The sequence below is a fragment of the Lepidochelys kempii genome, chromosome 1 (genome assembly GCF_965140265.1).
Source record: "Lepidochelys kempii isolate rLepKem1 chromosome 1, rLepKem1.hap2, whole genome shotgun sequence".
Taxonomy (NCBI): Eukaryota; Metazoa; Chordata; order Testudines; family Cheloniidae; genus Lepidochelys; species Lepidochelys kempii.
In genome coordinates, this window is record NC_133256.1 from 66900497 (window position 1) to 66924048 (window position 23552).

Below are 23552 nucleotides of genomic sequence, written 5' to 3' on the forward strand. Positions count from 1 at the left end.
TAAATAATGAGACTAATTAACTTTTGGAACAATTTACCAAGGGTCCTGGGGGAGTTTCCATCACTGACAACTTTTAAATCAAGATGGGATGTTTTATTAAAAGATATGCTCAGCTATTTTGGGGGAGTTCAGTGGTCTGTATTATAGGAAGAAAGTCAAATTAGATAATCACAATGGTCCCTTCTGGGCTTGGAATCTGTGACTGTTGGATAGGTATCCAGAGTGCATTGCAACTGGACTTGCCTATATAAGCACTTGTGTAGAAGTGGTACTGCCAACCCCCAATGCGCAAAAATCATGGGTCAGTCCCTCCAAATTATGAGATTAAAAAAACAAAAACAAAAATCACGATGGGTCCTTTTAAATTTCCCCTCTGGTTTTTAAGCCTTTGTGGGGAACATGGATCACATCTTTAAGCTTTTCTCCTCAACGGTGAGGTTTGTAAATCTTTTTTAATGGAAGCAGAGATTCTCATGTGTTTACATGACTCCAGAAACTGAAGTTTTAAACCTCCAATGCTTGTTCAGAGTTGGCAACCACACTGCTTCCAAACCGATTCAATACATCTTGGACGGAACCAAGTGAATGGACTGAACCAAGTGTATTTTAATTGGTTTCTTCAGATTGCTTACAATACAAATTTGTAGTGTGTATGAATGCATTCCTGAAACCGGTGGTGTTGCACTGGTGGGCACCAGAGCAGAATTTATCCTTAAAAGTCCAATCTTGCAAGGTGTTGTATGTCTGCTGAGAGGTGCAGTGCCCCCAACCCACATTGCCCTCTCAGAAGGCACTGAACAACTTGTAGGATTCAGCCCTAGTTGTTAAATAAATTTGAAATGGCTCCTCTAGAAATTGGGGAAGTCCTGCAGATATGACAACTATCTTAGTGTTTTTTAATTTAAATAAGACAGCTGAATGAGTAATTTTTGAAAGTGGGCCAGTGCACATGCAACATAACTTCCTGTATAATGTTGTCTTAATAACATCTTACATTTATGGAGCATCTTCGATCCCAAAGTACTTCACAAAGTATATGCATATAGCACTGCTGAAATGCAGACAGTTTTGCAGTGGAGGGCAGCAGTCAGGCAGACAGCTTACAGTAAAGTGGGGAAAGAGGGTGAGAAAATTTTGGCCAGGGACAATCATCTACTCTTGTGAAAAGTACCACTTGCTCTTTTATGTCCTTGCAGCACAGACAAGGCCGCATTTTGACAATTTCATACTATAATGGTTTCCCATTATACTCTGACCAGTGGCTAACAAGGCTACCCATTGCCTTTTCTTTTTAATTATTTGTAGGTTAATGCACCAATGTTAATCCAAGTTTATTTGTTTAGATCATATTTTTTTATGCTGGGTGCCTATTCGGGCCTCTATCAGTCTCTGTACTTCAAGCACTGATACTATGAATGTTATTGTCAAAGCAAAAATATACCTCCACCTATCAGGCAAGTCTGTAATTTACATTTAGATTTATTTCATTTCTCAGGCTGTGGAAGTTACAGAGCTGAGAACATTTTGGCCTGTAAAGCCTTTGTCACATAGCTGAAACTGCATTCTCGTCCTCTTTTCAAACCATCAGACATCAAAGGCACTGACCCAGTCCCATTAACCAATTACCCACATGTCACACAATTAATCTTTCATTGCAATTCGATCAAGTTCATTCTCCATCTCCATATGATTCTTTACAATCCCACTGAGTAAAACCTGTTCATTTTGACCTGGCCTGCACTACTTTGATCTGGGAAATGAAAAGACTGTAAATGTAACTTATAGATTCATCAGCTGTGTGGAGGCTCTTTTCGGGCTGAGCTGATATGATAGGGGGTAATGGCTCCTTTTGGAGTCATTCTGGATTGTCAGGTTGACAGGCATTTTAAAAACAGGCAAAATATATATTTTATGGTAATTCCTGAACTCAGGTGTCACTAATAAGGGGCTCAGAGCCCCTAGGATCCCCCTAAATGTTTCTGAGAGAGCTGACTGCAGTACTGTCTTTTGTCTCTTTCACTTCCCATAATCCCCTAGGCACCCATTCTCCCACCTGAGGGCCAGCTCATTTTTTGTAGTTGGCCACTCTGGGGGTGGAGGCACCAAAAACATTTTCTGCCCAGGCTGACAAAAGGCCCAGAACTGCTCCAAAGCTGCTCGCTGCCTCCCCTTTTGGATCTGTGCTGCTAATTCCCATGTCAACTGATCCCACCCTCTGTGAGAGCATCTGCTACAACCGCAGGGCCAAGATGGAACAGAAAGCAACACAAAGCGAAATGGCAAATATACCAGCAACCTGCCTGCCCCCCCAACTGCATTAGAAATGCACCTACCCTTAACCTCTGACTTACACTGTGGTGGAGGAAAGTCTCATCTATGGAACTCTTAACAGCTGAGTCCAATCAAGAAGTAGGATCTGGTTGTAAAATCTTCGCTCCTCTCCCCTGGCCTGTGGAGGGAGGAGAAGAAAATACAGCGTTACATACTAACCTTCCCTCAGGTCTAGGGCTGCAGGGAAAAGGGAGAATTACTGCTGAACAAATGAGAACACACATCTGGGGATGGCAGAGAGCGGCTGCTGCAAATTCTGCCCTTTAGACTTGAGAAAGGGGATACACTGATGTAAAGTTTGGAACACCTGCCCCAGACTCGGGTTTGGACAGAACAAGGATGGAAGTCCAGAGGTGAGGGGTTTTGTTGGGAAAGGAGTTCAAATTGTAAGCCATCTTCAGCCTTGCTCCTAGCTCTCAGGTGCTTGTACTGAACTTGTTAAGGAGCTCTGCCTTAACTTGGGCAGGAGAAGAGAAGCGTGTATGTCCTCTACATATAGAAACATTACTCCCAAGTGTTTCTCTCCTTAGTGAATCATGTGCAATGAGAGTTGTAATCCTAGTTCTGCTGATAGACAATGGAGTCTTCATCTGTTTAAGGACAGAGGCCTGTTTCTTTGGAATGGAAGCTTTTTTACTTCTTGACCTGATGCCATATGTATGTAGTTTGCTGGCAGGTCTGTGTACATTTGTTGCTACAAATTATTATTTTTAAACTTCATAGGTAATCTAAATGTACAGATAAATGACAGTGATATGTCCTTCAGAACTTCCATGAGAGATACTCTTCTTAGTCTACAGAAAATTAAATACTCAAAACTGGGCGACAATGTTAAAGATCAGACTTTGCCATAAAACCAAGGAACTGGAAGAGTCAAGATTTCCACACAACACATATTTCATCGTGTTGTGTCTATAAGCTGCCATGCCTCTTGGAATACAATGACATGGAACTTTCCTGTTAGGTAGGAAGATATAAGGAGGTGAATTAAAAACAAATTGCAGATTAAACATTCTGGAATTTCTTGCTTTTGTGGATTTAGGTTGTCAAAGTTTGGGGCACCTACACCTATATTTGTCCTCAGAGGTCTAGCAGGGCACCCACTCTCAGGCTTCCTGCTCCGCAGCTGTTGCTTCTCTTGGGTGGACTGAAGACTCATGTCTCACTCCCTTCTGACTGGGGTATTTTCAGGCTATACAGTGCCTGCTTTCGCTGTGTTTTTTCCAGAAAAGACAGTCTGCCTAAACAGACCTGTTTGCTTTTGCTTCAGAGGCTGATAACAGAGTGATTGCTACAGATATGGATTACCACAGTTTCTTCTAAGCAAGTCTGCTTTATTCTTAAGGTAAAAAGCATTACAGAGAAAACATATTAAAAACAACAAAGGAAACTTCATTCACGGTAATAAGTTTACCAGAGTTTATCCCAACTCTCTCATGGGCTCTGGCAAGGACAGTCTTTCAACACCCGCTGTTGGGGCTTCCTTCTGGTTATAAAATAATCAGATCTTCAGTTTGGAACACTCACCCAGTACTATGAGGCTTTGATAGGCCAAGCCCTTCCAATCCTCCCCAAAAGGTTGGGGCCCTCTGTGGGCCAGTGGTCCTGTCTGCTGGATTCAGAAGAAGACTTTGAGTCAGATTAAGCTCCAGGCTTCTATCCAAAAATATTTTCTTTGCCTGTTGGTGCCTAAACTCACTCAGCGCCTATGTTTTCAGGATAAAGCTTCCCCTAGGTGCCTATGTTTCTGCCTTGGGGCTTGTGCACTGCTGCCTCACTCCAGACATCCGGCTGCCTGTCTCCCACCTAAGCCTCAGAAAATTTACAAACTAGGGGAAGATAGGTGTTTAGTTGTCTAACTTGTGTGCAGGGCCTGATCCAGTGGGTGTGCTCAGAAGCTACCTGTTGGATCAGATCCCATTCAAAATCCAGTGGCGTTGGGTGGAGAACCAGTATCTACCTTATAACTATTCAATGGCAAGACCACTCACCTGGGATGGGATTCGTGCTCTCTCTCTGGCCCAGTGACTGTTCCATTGTGGATAAATACTCAAATAGTCATTGGACCGGACACAGAGAGAATGACTCTGCAGTCTTGTGGTTAAGAAATATCTTGGTCCAGTACCTCTGCTCCCAATTACTCCATTACTTATGCAGAGTGGAACAGCTTGAACAGGAGTGACTGAGGGAACCCTATATCAGAATATCCCATAGCGGTGTGGTTCGTGCACTCTCCTGAGACATGGGAGCCCCACTTCGAATCCCTTCTCCCCTTCTGGCAGGGGGGGAATTGGATCTCCCACATTCCAGGTGAGTGCTCTAATCACTGCACTAAAAATTCTAAGGTGAGTGGTGGCAGAACCACTTCCTGCTCCTTGGCTCCTTGCTAAAACACTCTAATGATCTAATACTAGGAGAATGTTCACAGTCGAGTGTTGCAAATGGAGATAGGCACCTGCCTGCAGCCTGGACTTGGTGCCTATCTCCATGAGAGGGGTGGATCTTAGCACACACCCCTCTTGTCAACATCTCCCATTGCTAGCTTAGGCAGCTCCCTGCCTAATATGCTGGCTTTTGTGAATCCCATTCTGAGGTGCCCAAGGCTCCCCGTGCATTTTGTAGGGAACCAGAGGGCCTAACTCAAGCTTTGTAAATCCCAGTTATTTTCTAGGCATCTAAAGTTAGATGCTGTGACACTCAGCAGCACCACACGGAACTTATTTTGAGCATCAAGCTCACAGTTATTACTAGTTTTATCCCCTATGCCTTCCCAGGTCTAGTATCAGTACCTAGATGGCACTATGATAAAAGCTACAGAAAAACCTGGGGTCAAGAGAGCAATGTGCCCCTCTTTTAGAGGCTAAAATCTATGGTTGCTGCCATCACAAGTCTCTGCATCTGATATCCTGGTCTTGTCTTGTGATATGGGCTGGGATTTGCCTTTGACATCTCCATCCTGGGTGGCTGTGTTGGAGTGTTAAAAGAAGCATGCTCAAGGTTTGTCTTCACTAGAAAATTAGGTTTTGTCGAAACACATCCTTGAGGAGTTGTGCCCACTAACATAAACTTGATGATTTTACAGACAGTGGAGACAAATAGAGTTTAACATTCTGTCAGCTGATTGTAGTTAACCCTATGACAGTTAACCCACTGCATGGTACTGCTATCTTCTATTCTATTTTATATATATTGCACTCACCACTGTTGTATCTAAGCACCTTCCAGTAGTGCATTAAGCAATGTGATAAACATCTGTCACATGTTGTTTGTTCTCTCATCTTCTCCTCAAAGGGAGAAGTGTACACAGTGGAATGCTTTGTGATGGTAGGTGGGGTTTTTTTGGACCGGGGGTGTTTATTTGTTTTTAACATACTTGTTATGTATTTATGTTATATTAGGCAAGGTCAAAGAACTGCACCTTGCACTTGGTGTGGTGAGTATTGTGATAGTCCTTATTTCATATGGAAGTTCATTCCATAGTCTTGGACTGGCCACTGAGAAAGTTGTATCTCTCACACAGACGAGCTTTACCCTTATTGTAGAGAGTTCCACTGTGCCAGTGAAGCAAAGTTGTTGGCCATGGTCTTCATCCTGGAGCTTTAGTGATCTTTTAGGTACCCTGGGTCCAGGATATAGGGCACTTTGAAGATAAGGCCTGAGACCTTGAATTTGATTAGAAATTATGTCAGAAACCACTGTAAAGAGTGGAGGACAAGTTTGATGTGCTTACGGTGACTTGTTTTGCTGAGGAGACATGCTGTAGCATTCTGTGCTACTTGGAGTTTCCTAAGTGCTGAAGAATTTATGTCCAGGTATATAGCATTGCTGTAATCTAGCCAAGAAGTGATGAAGGCATGAATAATTAAGGCCAGGTCATCATCCACTGGGATAGAATGGAGTCTCCTAGCCAACTGGAGATGAGATAAAGCTTTACTTAGATGCTATTGTGTGAAACCATAGCATCAGTGAGGAATCTGGCAGGCTCTCTATGTCTGGAGGGATAACTTCTGTTACAGGAGCACCTGAGCGCTTCCCAAGGTCTGATTTCAGAATATTTATTGCTGGTTAAACAACAGGCAGAAAGAATCCAATTTGACTCAGATGAAGGGTTATGTTTGCAGAGTGGGCAACTAGAAAATAATCATTGTACTTACAGACTGAGCCGACTGAAATTGGAATCAATGAGACAACAAACATAAAAGCCCTATGATTCCATTTGTACTGTTGCTTTCCGAGTAGAACCAGATTTCAAGTCATTCCATATCCAATGCTATTGAAGTCAATGGGTCTTGGATCAAACTGTGCTGTAAGGGTCTAATAGTAAGGTGATAAAGGCCAGACTTAAAACGCTAGGTTTTGCAGATAAAATAAGAGCATTATTAGATGGGTCATTGCTCACTGGAGGAACGTTATAATTGTACTTGAACAAGACCTCTGTATATTGCCATCATGTTACAAACTTATTACATTTCATTGTCGAGCAATGATAAAGGTAAACTTTTTCAACCACCTTAAGTCCTAGAATGGTATTTATAAATAAAAATGCATGTTTCGAAGAGACAATCACATACAGGGAAAGTCTCAACTAAGCATCCTCAGAGTGTAATTTGCATACAAAGTGGTTGCTATTAAAAAGTCATACTTACCAACAGTTATCACACCATGGTATCTGAATTACTGCAGTTATATCATATTATAAATAGAATGAAACACCAGTATCTTTGCTGTGTCTGTAGGAAATGTTCATTTTTTAATCATGACCTCCTATTCAGTAGCATTGAAAAGCCAAAGTGGGTGGATGCCTTGATCAGTTAGAAAGAACACTATACTTTGTCTTGTTGAGACCAGTCAGAGGTCAGGTTGTCTTGCCAGGAAAATGTCCGAAGAGGAATATTTTATTTTACATTGTCAGCACACTAGGGAATGGTTTCACTCAAGTCACCTTTGTTTATTTTATTCATTGGGGCATGATCCTGCAAGGCTCCATTCACCTTCAGCTCTCACTAACTTCTGTAGAAGATGAAAGTGCCGATGAAGTGAGCTGTAGCCCACGAAAGCTTATGCTCAAATAAATTTGTTCGTCTCTAATGTGCCACAAGTGCTCCTGTTGTTTTTAAGTATTTTTAGGAGGTGCTCAGCAATTTAGGACTGACCTTTAGTCTGACCACTTGTGTTTACATAATGGATTTGTATTCCAGCTTTAGAAATGGGGCAGGTCAATTCTTTGAGACAATGTGTTGAGATTGTGCTAACTCAGGAGCTCCAGACCTGCCTACTAAATGGTGAATTAAGGACTGAGTTGAAGATTCAACACTGAACATCCTTGTTTTTATCCTCTTAAGCCTGATTCAACTTTATTTGAACATAGATTGTATATTTACTAGTAAAGATATCAATAGAGAAGGGTGAGCAATGATCCTGCACAATCTTTCCTAGTAAGGGTTTAATTTGTTCTTGACTGCTGATTTTGATGTTAGTATCCTGGTGCTATTGAATTCAAACAATTTATTAGTTTCTGCAGTTTGTCTTTGTGGAAAGATTTACTGTACCACAGGTCTTCTGAGAAAAATAAAAACTTCTGATCCTTCAGGGATTTTTGTAATCAAGGAGTAGAAAATTGTCTTTCAAAGCTGAAGTTAATGAGAGATCATCCTGTTATATATAGGATAAAACACTCTATGCACTTCAGTAGGGACAGAGAAAATCTGTAGTCTGCCTGCTGTTCTTCTGTGTCATCCGGAAGTTTCAACAGTGTAATCCCATGTGGATTTGCAGACTGGAATCTGTTACACCTCAAGTGAAAAACACCTGTCACTACTGTAAATAGTATTGCATCTGATTTTCCATAATGTCAATGGATTCAAAAATAATCAAGACATTATTCATATCTTATTTACAATGGTGTTTCAGGACAGAATGGCTAAATGTGACAAACTACACAGTAGCAACATCACATTTGTATTTGCCTAAGCATTTCTAATGTAGTATTCAGGCCCCTTGGAAATACATTTAGCTGATCAATTCTGCCTTAAAAGGAGACAAACTCTTCCCCATCTTTCATTTTAAGCCACTTTTTAAGATGCCTCAACTTCAGTGGCAGTCCCAGGAGGAATGTTGGTGGGTCAAGTTCTAGGTTCATTACTGGGAGAAGACCTGTGTGAAATTGATGGGTCTTGCATTGTACTCTGAAGGTGAAGTTCCACCTTGCGTTTCCATCCCTTACCAGAAAGTACAGTTCATTAGAAAAATCTGATTTATAAATTGTATAATTACCATTTGTATCTTACTGAATGGAAGGCATGTAGTTGCACTGTTTATTTTCCACTGTATACAAGTCTTCAAATTGAAATGCAACAAATTAAGCATAGCTTTTACTGAGATCATCTTTATATTTACAATTAGACTGTGAAGCTTATGCAGCATAATCTAGACATTTCAATTCAAGGTTGAACAAAGCATAATGAAGCCTAGCTTAAATGATGAAGGCTTCTTTTGTATTTGTATATCACATTGGCTCAGCATAATTTGAGACACAGTGTGTTATAGGTGGTTTTATCTTGGTATATTATAGAGAGCCACAAAGATGACGTCATTTGCTGCCATCTTGACCCCTATAGCATATTGGAAAATAGAAATGCACCTGGAAGACAGTAGTGTCCTTTTGTATAGTAAATCTAGCCCTGAAGAACAGGTGTTGAGATCTCATGACAGAACCATTATGTTTTTGGGTAGCGTGGACTAGATTCAGCTTCCTCCAAAATCTGAAATTCCACTCCTAAGTCACTCATGAGTCAGTGGGAAGTGATGAACACTGTTGGTTCAGAGTAGCAGCTGTGTTAGTCTGTATCTGCAAAAATAAAAGGAGGACTTGTGGCACCTTAGAGACTAACCAATTTATTTGAGCATAAGCTTTCGTGAGCTACAGCTCACTTCATTGGATGCATTCAGTGGAAAGATTTATATAAATAGAGAACATGAAACAATGGGTGTTACCATACATACTGTAACCAGAGTGATCACTTAGGGTGAGCTATTGCCAGCAGGAGAGCGGGGGGGGGGCAAGGGGGGACCTTTTGTAGTGATAATCAAGGTGGGCCATTTCCAGTAGTTGACAAGAACGCCTGAGGAACAGTGTGTATGTGTGTGGGGGGGAATAAACATGGTGAAATAGTTTTACTTTGTGTAATGACCCATCCACTCCCAGTCTCTATTCAAGCCTAAGTTAAAAACAGACACTCACTGGAGTCTGTTTTTGAAGTTTTTTTGTTGAAGTATTGCAACTTTTAGGTCTGTAATCAAATCAAATCAAATCTGACCAGAGAGATTGAAGTGTTCTCCAACTGGTTTTTGAATGTTATCATTCTTGACGTCTGATTTGTGTCCATTTATTCTTTTCAGTAGAGACTGTCCGGTTTGGCCAATGTACATGGCAGAGGGGCATTGCTGGCACATGATGGCAGATATCTGCTGGTTCAGAGTGCTGCCCACACAACATTCCCTGTCTCAGTCACTCTTGGTACCAAGACCCTAGAATGCAGGGTTCTCTAGCATGGCGGTATAGAAATATAACCACTGTGTTGGTGCATCTCAGACTCCTTGTTCCTGATCCTGCACCCATCAAAGAACTTTATTTAGCAGGATCAAGACATTTTTTAATCAAAGGAACAGTGGTCTGAGTGGATCTGAACCTTTAGGACAAAGTATCCTTAGGTTTATCGTGCCATATATTTATCTCTTTTGGCCTCCCCCCATCCCCCCTTTCAACAGGACTGCCAGTCTCAGGATATTCTGATATATATCTTTCAATACACAAGACACCTGTGGCCATACTAAGCCTGGATCACCTATCCTCATTTCCTTTATGACCTTTAACAATGTGAGATGAGACTATTCCCCCCACCCAGTTGCTTCATTCTGCTCTAGATTCAATTTCAAGTCCCAGAAGTGGAATCAACCTGCACATTAATCGGCTCTGCTTCCCAGCCTCCTCACTTGTATATCTTCTTGTAGCTCTTGGCTGTCTAATACAATGCAGATTTAAAAACAAGGGCCTGTTACTCTTTCAGAATACATTATGTTCTGATATCAACAATGGAATAAGCTTGTTTAGATGAAAAGGACCATTTCTGTTTTGCTGAAGCTAAATAGCTTATCTACCTCTAAGTGGATTGATTTCAGGTTTTATGCTTCTATGGTACATAGAACTGATATAGCATATAAGGAACCCAATCAATCCATCTGTGTGCTATTAGCAGAAAATTGATTGACCTTTAGTAACTGTTCAGTGTACAAAAAAAATAGGCTCCATGGATCACAAAAATCAGACGCTGCACTACCAAAAGAAATACGTATACAAAAAGGAATAAAATGCACTCAAAGAACGTAACATCTAACTCTGTGATTGAAGGGGAAAATATTCCATACCAAACAGCTCCTGAGATTGTGCAATTGCAGCTGATGTGGTATTGTCCTGGAATTCTGTCCTGGTATTGTTTAAAAATAAAATTTAGAGAGACAGTCTTAATCTTGAATACTGTGGTTAGTTTCAAATAAACACCTGTAAGTATAATGCAGAAAGTGTTTTTAGTGGGGAGATGCACTTGCTTTGCACGCCGAGATAATTGAATGCAGATTGACTAATCTTTGTCATAATTAATTTAATAACAGACGTTCACCATAGAATTTCTTAAACATAGGGGTCTTAGCATAAGTCATTACTTAGAACTGATAAAAATTTGAAAGCCTAATTAAATGTTTTTCTTTCATAAATTTGAAACAATTTATAAGACCTTGAATTGTCAGTTATTTTTCTTTTGTAGCTAGGTTCTATGAAATTCACATGCACCGTATTAAAAAAAAAGTGGTTTAATACAGGTGAGTTTTCTTCTCTGGAGAAAGAAGTGTAGGTGCATAATTGAACAATTTCTGGTCGCCCTGGCTGCTTATAATTTTTAGTTCAATGTTTGACTCTTGCTTGTGGCCTGAGTCAAAAAAACTGAGGTTGACAGAATTAAAACTAGGTCCTATGTATTAGAAATGGACCAGGAAGTAGCTTTAGCAGTGAAATTTGAAAGAGAAGGAGAGGACAGGAATGCCTCAGATCAGTCAATGCTGATTCCTTCAGCTGAGAAAGGAGTGGTATTGACTGCAATCAGAGTGAGACATGTTCATTCTACTTCAACACCATATTAAGGAAGACTTTTTATGGGTAAAAGAATGACAATTGTGAGTGGGTTGTTAGAATAGCTCTAACTGGGATTTAGATACATAACTGCCACTTTAGACTTCTGCTACACACACCTTCTCTGGCATTTTTGACTGGTTAGATAAGGTGGCTCTCTAATCAGTGTGCTGGTTTTTGAGAATGGAGCCTAACTTGGGGCTGTGGCTTTCACTAGGCAGCAGGGGACCAAAATATTAGGTGTTGCACAGCTGAGGCTAAAGCCAGCTATACACTACAGAGTTAAGTTGACTTAAGTTAGGTTGACGATCATAAACTGCTGTAATTACATCACTTCTGCATGTTCACACAACACTCCTTGTGTTGGCAGAGTGTGTCCACAGTTGATGCTCTAGCACCGACCAGGAGAGCAGTGCACTGTGGGTAGCTATCACACTGTCAAATTGCCGCCTTCTTCCACTAGGAGTTCTGGGAATGAATGACAGTGCATCATGGGGGCAGGCTCACTGCCCCATGATGCAGTTTTCTCCATCTCATCATTCCATGGGCTTCTGACTACATTTCACACTATTTCTCAACTGTTCTTGTAAACTTTGCACCCACCATCTCTGCCTGAAAGCATGGCTCCTGTACTGCTCACCAGTCTTGAGGTGAGTGTTATGAACATAACACGGCTGATCTTACAGTATTTCATGAGCTGTAAATCTAAACAGGAACCCATGCTGCCTGCCCTGCTGTGTGCCAAGGAAAGGAACAATTCAAGACTGATGTTAGCATTGACAGAGCAGCTGCACATGGTGGACCGTCGCTCTTGGGCTCAGGAAACAAGCACTGAGTGGGTGGGATCAGATTGTGATGCAGGTTTGGGATGATGAGCAATGGCTGCAGAACTTTTGGATGTGCAAAGCCACTTTTCTAGAACTCTGGGCGAAGCTCGCCCCTCCTCTGCAGCGCAAAGACACCAAAATGAGAGATGTCCTCATGGTGGAAAAGCATGTGGCAATCGCTGTCTGCAAGCTGGCAACTCCAGGACACTACCGGTCAGTCACAAATCAGTTTGGAATTGGGAAGTCCACTGTGGGGGTTGTGGTGATGCAAGTATGCAGGGCCATTAATCTCCTCCTGCTATGAAGGATTGTGACTCTGGGCAGTGTGTGGGAAACAGAGGATGGCTTTGCGGCAATGGGATTCCTTAGCTGCGGCAGGGCATGAGGTGGCACACATATTCCAATTTTGGCCCGAGACCATCTTGTGATGGAGGACATCAACAGAAAGAGCCACTTCTCTATGGTATTGCAGCCATTGGTGGAGCACCATAGTCGTTTCACTGATGTCAACGTGGAATGGTCAGGGAAGGTGCATGGTGCATGCATCTTCAGGAACACAGGCCTGAAAAGAAAGCTGCAGGCAGGGCCTTTCTTTGCAGACAGGAAGATTCTAGTAGGGGATGTGGAAATTCCATAGTGATCCTGGGAGACCCAGCCTACCCCTTACTGAAGTGGCTCATGAAGCCTTGCGCCAGAAACCTTGACAGCAGCAAGGAGTGCTTCAACAACAGGTTCAGCAGGTACAGAATAACCATTCAATGTGCATTTGGCAGATTAAAGGGTCGCTGGCACTTCCTTTTTGGCAAGTTAAACCTCAGTGAGGAAAATATTCCCATCGTCATAGCAGCCTGCTGTGTTCTGCACAGCATTTGTGAAGCCAAGGGGGAAAGTTTCCCCAGGAGTGGGGGTCAGGTGAGGTGGATCGCCTGGTGGCTGATTTTGAGCAGCCAGACACCAGGGCTATTAGAGGGGCTCAATGGGGAGCTATTAGAATCAGGGAGGCTTGGAAGCAGCATTTTGACAATGAGCCCCAGTAATGTGTCTTTCTGTAATGCATTGCTGCCACAAATGACTTTTGTAATGATTGCTGCCTGAGCGTAAATTATAGTCTGCAAATGTGCCAACTGCCACGCTGTATGAATTTCTGCGGCAACCAGTGTGTGTAGGATACATATAAAGAATCGTATTTCTAACACATTCTAACACATTTTGTTAAACAGCAATGCACAGATTTCCATTTCTTACAAGGGACATGACAGTCAGCAGCACTCTCTCCAATGAGGCTCTCACAGCCTTGTCTAAGCCCAGCTGTCATTATTGGGCATGTCCGTAGGGGTGTAGAGCAAGGGGTACTGTGATGGGCCAGGAACATGCCAAGAATGTATGTGGAGAATTTGGGGAGGGCATGGAACACAGTTCTGTATGGGCTGCAGGGGTGTGGATCTGTTCCAGTTGCAGCACAATCAGGGACCTGAGCATCTTTGTTTCATCCTCCATGAGCTTTATTATCCCTCCTGCCCCTGTCTCCTCTCTTGGCTCTCCATGTTTAGTTTGTTGTCTCCACGCAGTGTACTCACTAGCTGCATGATCAGATGATTGCAGCACTTCTCAAAACATGTCCTCCTTATCCCTCCTCGTTCGTCTCTTTATCTGGCAGAGGTGCTTCACCAGTGTGTAGGAGCTGGCCCTCAAGGGCACATCCGCAGGAGCAAAAGAAACAATACACAGAGTCAGTATTGTGAGTGCACTCACAGTGTTGAATCATAAAAGTTACATATCCCTCTTTCTCATTTTACCCTTGGCAAGCATGCAGCATGGCGAGAGCACAAAACGTGGTGAGTTCTGCTCAGGGGAGGAAGGTGTAAGATGGGAGAATGGGTCTGGGTGGTTTCAGAAGAGGATCAGTACAAGTGCCGAAGGACATGCTGGAACTGTTTTCCACAGGTGGGGCTGATTTAAGCTGATATCTCACTACTGAGGGTAACTGAGAATGCAAGGGTGCATCTCCCGTGTGCATGTGGTTTCAGACTGGGTCTGTATGCTGCTTGCCTGTGTACTGTTTTGGTTCCTGCAGACATAACTGCTGATTGGCATGGCAAAGTTTTCTACAACAGGGGAAGAAATGAAGCAGTTCTGCCAAGGAACCTTCAGCAGAGGATTGCAGAGTGTCTTCAGGAAAGGTTCCTATAGCTCTCTATGGAGGATTCCTGGGAAATCCGAGTGTGCGTTAACAAACTTTTCTGCAGGGTCTCCAATGCATAGCTGCACAGGGGAATAAGAAGCAGGTGCAAACAGTACCTAGTGTTGTTAATTTCTCTCCCTTCTCCCATGTGCACTATGTAATAAAATGAAGGACGCCTCTACCTCATATAACTATGCAATATCAAAGCAAAATGAATACTTACTGGAGGTTCCCTTTCCTGCTTCATGCACACCTGAGCTGGGACTGGCTAAATGACTCCGAAGTCCAAAAGTGGTCCTGGTGCACGACTGGACGATCCTGTCGCCTGTCCCAAGACCTCCTTGTCCACCACTTTGTCCTCGGGGTTGACTACGCTGGCCGCTGCCTCCAGTTCTCTGGAAATATCCATGGGGCTTTTGGTGGTGGACATGGGGTTGCCACCGAGGACGGAATACGGCTCCTTGTAGAAGTGGAATGCTTTTGGTGCCACACCAGAGCGACGGTTGGCCTCCCTTGCCTTCTGGTACACCTGCCTTAGCTCCTTGATCTTAGCAGGCACTGCTGCATGTCCCTTTCATGCCCCTTCTCCTCCATGCCATGAGAAGGGAAGAAAGGAGAGCAGCAGAATACGGATCCTGGACTTCAGAAAAGCAGACTTATTCTCCCAGGGGATCCTGCCCATCAGTTCCCTGAGGGAGTCAAACATGAGGGGGAAAGGAGTCCAGGAGAGCTGGCTGTATTTTAAAGAATCCTTATTGAGGTTACAGGGACAAACCATCCCGATGTGTAGAAAGAATAGTAAATATGGCAGGCGACCAGCTTGGCTTAACAGTGAAATCCTTGCTGATCCTGAACACAAAAAAGAAGCTTCCAAGAAGTGGAAGATTGGACAAATGACCAGGGAAGAGTATAAAAGTATTGCTCGGGGATGCAGGAGTGAAATCAGGAAGGCCAAATCACACCTGGAGTTGCAGCTAGCAAGAGATGTTAAGAGTAACAAGAAGGGTTTCTTCAGGTATGTTAGGAACAAGAAGAAAGTCAAGGAAAGTGTGGGCCCCTTACTGAATGAGGGAGGCAACCTAGTGACAGAGGATGTGGAAAAAGCTAATGTACTCAATGCTTTTTTTGCCTCTGTCTTCATGAACAAGGTCAGCTCCCAGACTGCTGCACTGGGCAGCACAGCATGGGGAGGAGGTGACCAGCCCTCTGTGGAGAAAGAAGTGGTTAGGGACTATTTAGAAAAGCTGGACGAGCACAAGTCCATGGGGCCGGATGCGCTGCATCCGAGAGTGCTAAAGAAGTTGGCAGATGTGATTGCAGAGCCACTGGCCATTATCTTTGAAAACTCATGGCGATCCGGGGAAGTCCTGGATGACTGGAAAAAGGCTAATGTAGTGGCCATCTTTAAAAAAGGGAAGAAGGCCAGTCAGCCTCACCTCAGTCCCCGGAAAAATCATGGAGCAGGTCCTCAAGGAATCAATTCTGAAGCACTTAGAGGAGAGGAAAGTGATCAGGAACAGTCAGCATGGATTCACCAAGGGCAAGTCATGCCTGACTAATCTAATTGCCTTCTATGATGAGATAACTGGCTCTGTGGATGAGGGGAAAGCCATGGACGTGTTGTTCCTTGACTTTAGCAAAGCTTTTGACATGGTCTCCCACAGTATTCTTGCCAGCAAGTTAAAGAAGTATGGGCTGGATGAATGGACTATAAGGTGGATAGAAAGCTGGCTAGATTGTCGGGCTCAACGGGTAGTGATCAATGGCTCCATGTCTAGTTAGCATCCGGTATCAAGTGGAGTGCCCCAAGGGTCGGTCCTGGGGCCGGTTTTGTTCAGTATATTCATAAATGATCTGAAGGATGGTGTGGATTGCACCCTCAGCAAGTTTGCAGATGACACTAAACTGGGAGGAGCGGTAGATACGCTGGAGGGTAGGAATAGGATACAGAGGGCCCTAGACAAATTAGAGGATTGGGCCAAAAGAAATCTGATGAGGTTCAACAAGGACAAGTGCAGAGTCCTGCACTTAGGACGGAAGAATCCCATTCACCACTACAGACTAGGGACTGAATGGCTCGGCAGCAGTTCTGCAGAAAAGGACCTGGGGTTACAGTGGACGAGAATCTGGATATGAGCCAACAGTGTGCCCTTGTTGCCAAGAAGGTCAATGGCATTTTGGGATGTATATGTAGGGGCATTGCCAGCAGATAGAGGGACGTGATCGTTCCCCTCTATTTGACATTGGTGAGGCCTCATCTGGAGTACTGTGTCCAGTTTGGGCCCCACACTACAAGAAGGATGTGGAAAAATTGGAAAAGAGTCCAGCGGAGGACAACAAAAATGATTAGGGGACTGGAACACATGAGTTATGAGGAGAGGCTGAGGGAACTGGGATTGTTTAGTCTGCGGAAGAGAAGAATGATGGGGGATTTGATAGCTGCTTTCAACTACCTGAAAGGGGGTTCCAAAGAGGATGGCTCTAGACTGTTCTCAGTGGTAGCAGATGACAGAACAAGGAGTAATGGTCTCAAGTTGCAGTGGGGGAGGTTTAGGTTGGATATTAGGAAAAACTTTTTCATTAGGAGGGTGGTGAAACACTGGAATGCGTTACCTAGGGAGGTGGTGGAATCTCCTTCCTTAGATATTTTTAAGGTCAGGCTTGACAAAGCCCTGGCTGGGATGATTTAGTTGGGGATTGGTCCTGCTCTGAGCATGGGGTTGGACTAGATGACCTCCTGAGGTCCCTTCCAACCGTGATGTTCTATGATATTATGATTCAATCTGCCCCTAGGTTTCAAAGTTCCTAAGACTGGCTCAGAGGTACAACAGAGCTGTACAGCTGCCTCTCCTACAGACCCAACAACTCTGGGGTACGCCAGCCGGGCACATGTTTGCTGCAGAAAGCCAGCATGGTCAACTGGGAAGATGCTATGTGAACTTTCCATGCCAAGCACACAGGAAGTGGAATTTCAAAAACTCCCAGGGCTTTGAAGGCAGAGTTCACTGCCTGTGTACCTGGCAGCAGCTCAGTGGTATTGAAACTGCTGGCCAGAGCAGTTCTGATAGGCATTGTGGGACACCTCCTGGAGGACACTTAAGGTGACATAAGGAAGCATAGTGTCTACTGACACTGTGTTGTTCTAACTTCATTGCAAAAAGCTGTGTGCCGCTTGGGGAGGTGGTTTTCTTATGTCAGTCTAGGAGGAGCGTTAAATCAGCGGGAGGAGCACTGTAGTGTGTACACCTCCACAACTAAGTTTTGTTGAGAAAACTGTGTAGTGTAGACAAGTCTTAGTCCCCTTCATGAAACTAACCCATAGTGAATATGCCACTAGAGGTATGCTGGGATGGTGATATGAACAGTTAATGCCTTCATGCCTTCCCCTGTTCTCAAGTGGAATTACACCAGTGATGAATTTAACCCACTGACACAAACAATACAAGGTGGAAATGAACCACTTCTAACACCGTACAGTATATGTTAAGACAATGTAGTAATCATGTTTGCTCTCCTGAGTCAGATGAAAAGGCATAATAGAAAAATGTGAGGAAATGGATAGGTGGAGGTGGTAGAAGCCCCATTTTAAAATTTTATTGCAAAATAGGGTCCTTAACTTATGCTAATAAATAGAACACAAACTATACCAAAGTAGGGCTCTGTTGAATGGCTCTCTAACAATCATCAACCTTTCAATTTTCCTGCTCTTTTTGGAGTCATGTAGGTGGAAGTAATCATAGAATCATAGAATCATAGAATATCAGGGTTGGAAGGGACCCCAGAAGGTCATCTAGTCCAACCCCCTGCTCGAAGCAGGACCAATTCCCAGTTAAATCATCCCAGCCAGGGCTTTGTCAAGCCTGACCTTAAAAACCTCTAAGGAAGGAGATTCTACCACCTCCCTAGGTAACGCATTCCAGTGTTTCACCACCCTCTTAGTGAAAAAGTTTTTCCTAATATCCAATCTAAACCTCCCCCACTGCAACTTGAGACCATTACTCCTCGTTCTGTCATCTGCTACCATTGAGAACAGTCTAGAGCCATCCTCTTTGGAACCCCCTTTCAGGTAGTTGAAAGCAGCTATCAAATCCCCCCTCATTCTTCTCTTCTGCAGGCTAAACAATCCCAGCTCCCTCAGCCTCTCCTCATAACTCATGTGTTCCAGACCCCTAATCATTTTTGTTGCCCTTCGCTGGACTCTCTCCAATTTATCCACATCCTTCTTGAAGTGTGGGGCCCAAAACTGCACACAGTACTCCAGATGAGGCCTCACCAATGTCGAATAGAGGGGAACGATCACGTCCCTCGATCTGCTCGCTATGCCCCTACTTATACATCCCAAAATGCCATTGGCCTTCTTGGCAACAAGGGCACACTGCTGACTCATATCCAGCTTTTCGTCCACTGTAACCCCTAGGTCCTTTTCTGCAGAACTGCTGCCTAGCCATTCGGTCCCTAGTCTGTAGCTGTGCATTGGGTTCTTCCGTCCTAAGTGCAGGACCCTGCACTTATCCTTATTGAACCTCATCAGATTCCTTTTGGCCCAATCTTCCAATTGGTCTAGGTCCTTCTGTATCCTATCCCTCCCCTCCAGCGTATCTACCACTCCTCCCAGTTTAGTATCATCCGCAAATTTGCTGAGAGTGCAATCCACACCATCCTCCAGATCATTTATGAAGATATTGAATAAAACCGGCCCCAGGACCGACCCTTGGGGCACTCCACTTGATACCGGCTGCCAACTAGACATGGAGCCATTGATCACTACCCGTTGAGCCCGACAATTTAGCCAGCTTTCTACCCACCTTATAGTGCATTCATCCAGCCCATACTTCCTTAACTTGCTGACAAGAATACTGTGGGAGACCGTGTCAAAAGCTTTGCTAAAGTCAAGAAACAATACATCCACTGCTTTCCCTTCATCCACAGAACCAGTAATCTCATCATAAAAGGCGATTAGATTAGTCAGGCATGACCTTCCCTTGGTGAATCCATGCTGGCTGTTCCTGATCACTTTCCTCTCATGCAAGTGCTTCAGGATTGATTCTTTGAGGACCTGCTCCATGATTTTTCCAGGGACTGAGGTGAGGCTGACTGGCCTGTAGTTCCCAGGATCTTCCTTCTTCCCTTTTTTAAAGATTGGCGCTACATTAGCCTTTTTCCAGTCATCCGGGACTTCCCCGGTTCGCCACGAGTTTTCAAAGATAATGGCCAGTGGCTCTGCAATCACAGCCGCCAATTCCTTCAGCACTCTCGGATGCAACTCGTCCGGCCCCATGGACTTGTGCACGTCCAGCTTTTCTAAATAGTCCCTAACCGCCTCTATCTAATGTACAGCTCCAAGAGGGTCCTCTATATGGGCTTGATTTGCAAGAAGTGAATTGTAAAAAATCACCAAGTTTTTTGTGTTTGGAAAACTCCAATTACACCAAACCTCACTGGTATGTTATAATCTGTTGCCTTGAGCAACAGACTATGCACCAAAAACTATTATTGACAGTGAATCTAAGATCACGACTATAATACAACCAGTTGTGCCAGAGAGCACCATGATTTTTTAAAAGTACACCCCCCCCCGTCACCCCCAAAGGGAAAGAAAATAACCCACTGCTGCTGTAGTACTGGCTGTTGAGGCCTAATATTTCTAAGGAATAATATGAAGCCACAGAAAGTCAGTGGAGGTTTCTGTTTTTCAGTCATATTTACATTTTATCTGAGAAATACTCGTCATTCTGAAAAATCACATTGTATGCCAAACTAAATGTTACCATAGCAATAGTTATAAAGAGACACTCTAGAGCCTACACATTTGCTTAACTATAAAGTAAGTAGGGATTTGTTTAATTAGAGCGATGAAATGCAGAACAAAATGTACTGCCATCTAGAATTATTGGGTTCATCTGGTTTAGCTGGACAATTCTAATTTAATTGAATGATGATGATACAAAACAAAGAGCCATTGGGAAAATAAATGCTAACTACTCACATATAGCTCACATAATCACAGCTGAAAAGTTGCTAGCCATAAAGGAGACGTATAAACAAAAAAGTTTTTATATTTGAAAGTTGGAAGCTACTGTACTGCTACCAGTTCTCTGCTCATCAAAAATTCAGCTGTAGTTTACTAAGCCCTATTATCTTGCCAAAATTTTAAACTTTACATAAAATAAAGACTGATAAAAGCTAAAAGGAATAATTTGGTCTCCATCCTAGATGAGTGCTGTGTCCATCTGGAACATATGCTGTCAAGTGTACTGAATTGTGTCAGTTTTCTGATGTGGGCTATTACCCACTAATTCAAATGAACAAACTGATTTTGCTCAGGCAGATGAATCTATATTTGAATCTCCATTCAGAAGGTCATTGCTGTAATATTTCAGCTGCAGTTCTCCAGTACTACTATTCTCTATACCCAACCCTTATTATTATGGTTAGGGTTTTGTTTTTGTTTTGGTGCTATTTTCAGCAGCATAAGCCATCTGAAGATTAGTTTCAGAGTAGTAGCCATGTTAGTCTGTATCCTCAAAAAGAAAAGGAGTACTTGTGGCACCTTAGAGACTAACACATTTATTTGAGCACAACCTTTCGTGAGCTACAGCTCACTTCATCGGATGCATCCGATGAAGTGAGCTGTAGCTCATAAAAGCTTGTGCTCAAATAAATTGGTTAGTCTCTAAGGTGCCACAAGTCCTCCTTTTCTTTTTTCTAAAGATTAGTGTGACTTTTTTTCCCCCAACCACAAGTTTTGTTTATCCTCGTGAAAGCATTTTGGTAACCCATCTACTTAAGTCTGCCAAAAGTAGAAAAATACATTTTTTATTCTTTTATAGTAAATAAAATCATACATGAATGTCTGTCCTGGTGAGTCTTAAATTCACCTCTTATCCATAAAGATCCAGTCTTAGGATAAGTGGAGGTGATGAGTACCAAATCCTGATAACTGGGGAGGAGCAGGGGGCTTTGTAACCCTAATAATGAGGTGTGGGTGGATATGAAATTCATCTCAACATGAATTTGGTATTCCAGTCCATTCTTTGGACTAGCAGCTGCTATCCATCCACTATGCATTAAACACTGATCCTGTGGCTCTTCCACGCTAACTGGAGCCAGCAAAAGTGCTTCCTCAATATGGTTACTTCTTCCATGGTTCTTAAGTGACACTGAAGCTCTGGCAAACTAAAGTCTTAAGTCTGGTAGGATTTCTCTGTATCTGATCTCTCCTTATGCTTTACATTCATTTTTACTAAATTGGGGAGCATAACAAGAGGGTATAATGATAGTTTCAGCAGCCCCCAAAACATAAGACTAATTCCTGTGTTGAATGAAAAACATTCCATGCCCTACTGTTCATAAACAGGTCAGTGTCAGAGTTCTAATTAATTAACTTTATTTTTTTTTTGCAGGAAATAAGAAGGCAGCTTAAACAAGGAAATAAAATGCACCAGAACACTGGTTTCATTTAACTGACTCATTTATAAAGAAAAATAGAGTATTTGGAAGAGAGGTATTAGTCACTGAGCACATTCTGATTAGTAGGAACTTGAAATAAATGACCAAATGTCCTAACAGTAGCTTTCAAGTTGATAGTTTAAGTAGCATGTTTTTTTCATGGTGATGTGCAATTAATAAATATGTTAGTGAACATGTAACAGTGTACAATGACTTGTGTCAAAATGGAGATGCAATTATGTGTGAGATTCCTCCTGTGCCAGCAAATGAGATTGTACTGCTAAATGAGTTTGTTGAAAACCAATTGTAGAGGTCTCTGCCATTAGGCGTTCTTTATATTATTGCAATATTATGTTTACTCAAGCAAAAGTAGTGAAAAATTACTTTGGTAGCTACTTATAAAATAAGAAGCTGTTATCCTATGTGCACAATTGCAACATTGTATTCATAGAACTTTTGTACATTGATTTTATACAATCATCCAAACAAGTTTAACAGCAATGAAATATCAGTCATACATAAAATACATTTCTTGCATAGATGTAAGCTTCTGTTCGTGTTACCATTTAGCTAACGCATAAACTATTCAGCATTCTTTGGTGTTCTTATTTAAAGTGAATAAAAACATGGCTATGAGAAATTTACATAGTATACATTTTCCTCCATAAGCATTTAATATGATACAATAATGAACTTCCTTAGGTGCTAAAAATTACACTGCAGGTGATGTGTAGAAATAAAATAGAAAAATATACAGGTTGATTCTGTAGCTATTTATTAGTCCTAGATGATGACCAAACATAATGGTTTAAAACTATTTAAAATGTACTGTGTGTTGTGGAGAAAAGTTCTCATAACATTGTGTTCAGAAGTCTGGACACTAAAATAATTGTTTCTTGGGGTAATTCAGCATCTGTCTGAATTACCAGACTGTCAGTAGGTAGAAATGCATACAAGCCTGCTTATAGTTATGCATAAACCATGGGCTCAAATTCATAGGCAAAGCATTACACATTTGTATTTTAGATATAAAGTATGTGAAGTTTGGAATACAGAAGTGCGTAAGTGTCACTCATGCAAAATTAATGTGTATTTTAAAAATGTAGCAGCTTATTATAGCTTGTCTTTAGTGATTGCTTAATCAGTTTTCTAGGATTAATTTACAATGCTCGTAATCTTGCCAGCAAAGCCTCTACTTCAGGAACAACATCTCCTTTGGAAGCAGAGCCAACAAGCTCCATTTCCTTTTCTCTGTTGCTTTCTCCAATGTAGGTCTCCTTTCTTCCAACAGCCTTGCTCCTTGCTGTAGAGGAATTAGCTTCCATGTCATAATTAAGCTCCTTGGTGATTGGAGTCCTTGTGAAGTTGAAATTGATATTGTGGTTTGAATGTGACTTTTCTAGGTGTGCTTTCTGGTTCTCTGTAGAAGAGAAGAAAATAAAAGCTTCATCTCATTGTTAAACAAAGACTGTTACTCTAGTTACGTTTTTCAATACAGAAAGCCTTCAAAATAGACAAAGTTGGAGTAATTTTACATGTAGAAGGAATAGTATTGTTGGCATGAGGATGAACAGTTAAGAAT

The 23552-nt window shown here is 42.4% G+C and overlaps 1 protein-coding gene across 1 annotated transcript in view; it reads right to left on the reverse strand.

Moving 5' to 3' along the window:
- Window positions 1–22537: 22537 nt before the first annotated feature.
- DIAPH3 (diaphanous related formin 3) overlaps window positions 22538–23552 on the reverse strand; it is a 504213-nt gene continuing 503198 nt past the window's right edge. The window contains exon 28 of the mRNA XM_073325081.1: window positions 22538–23390. Within this exon, the coding sequence (XP_073181182.1) occupies window positions 23131–23390 (260 nt within the window). The 3' untranslated portion in view covers window positions 22538–23130. The remainder of the gene's footprint in view (window positions 23391–23552) is intronic.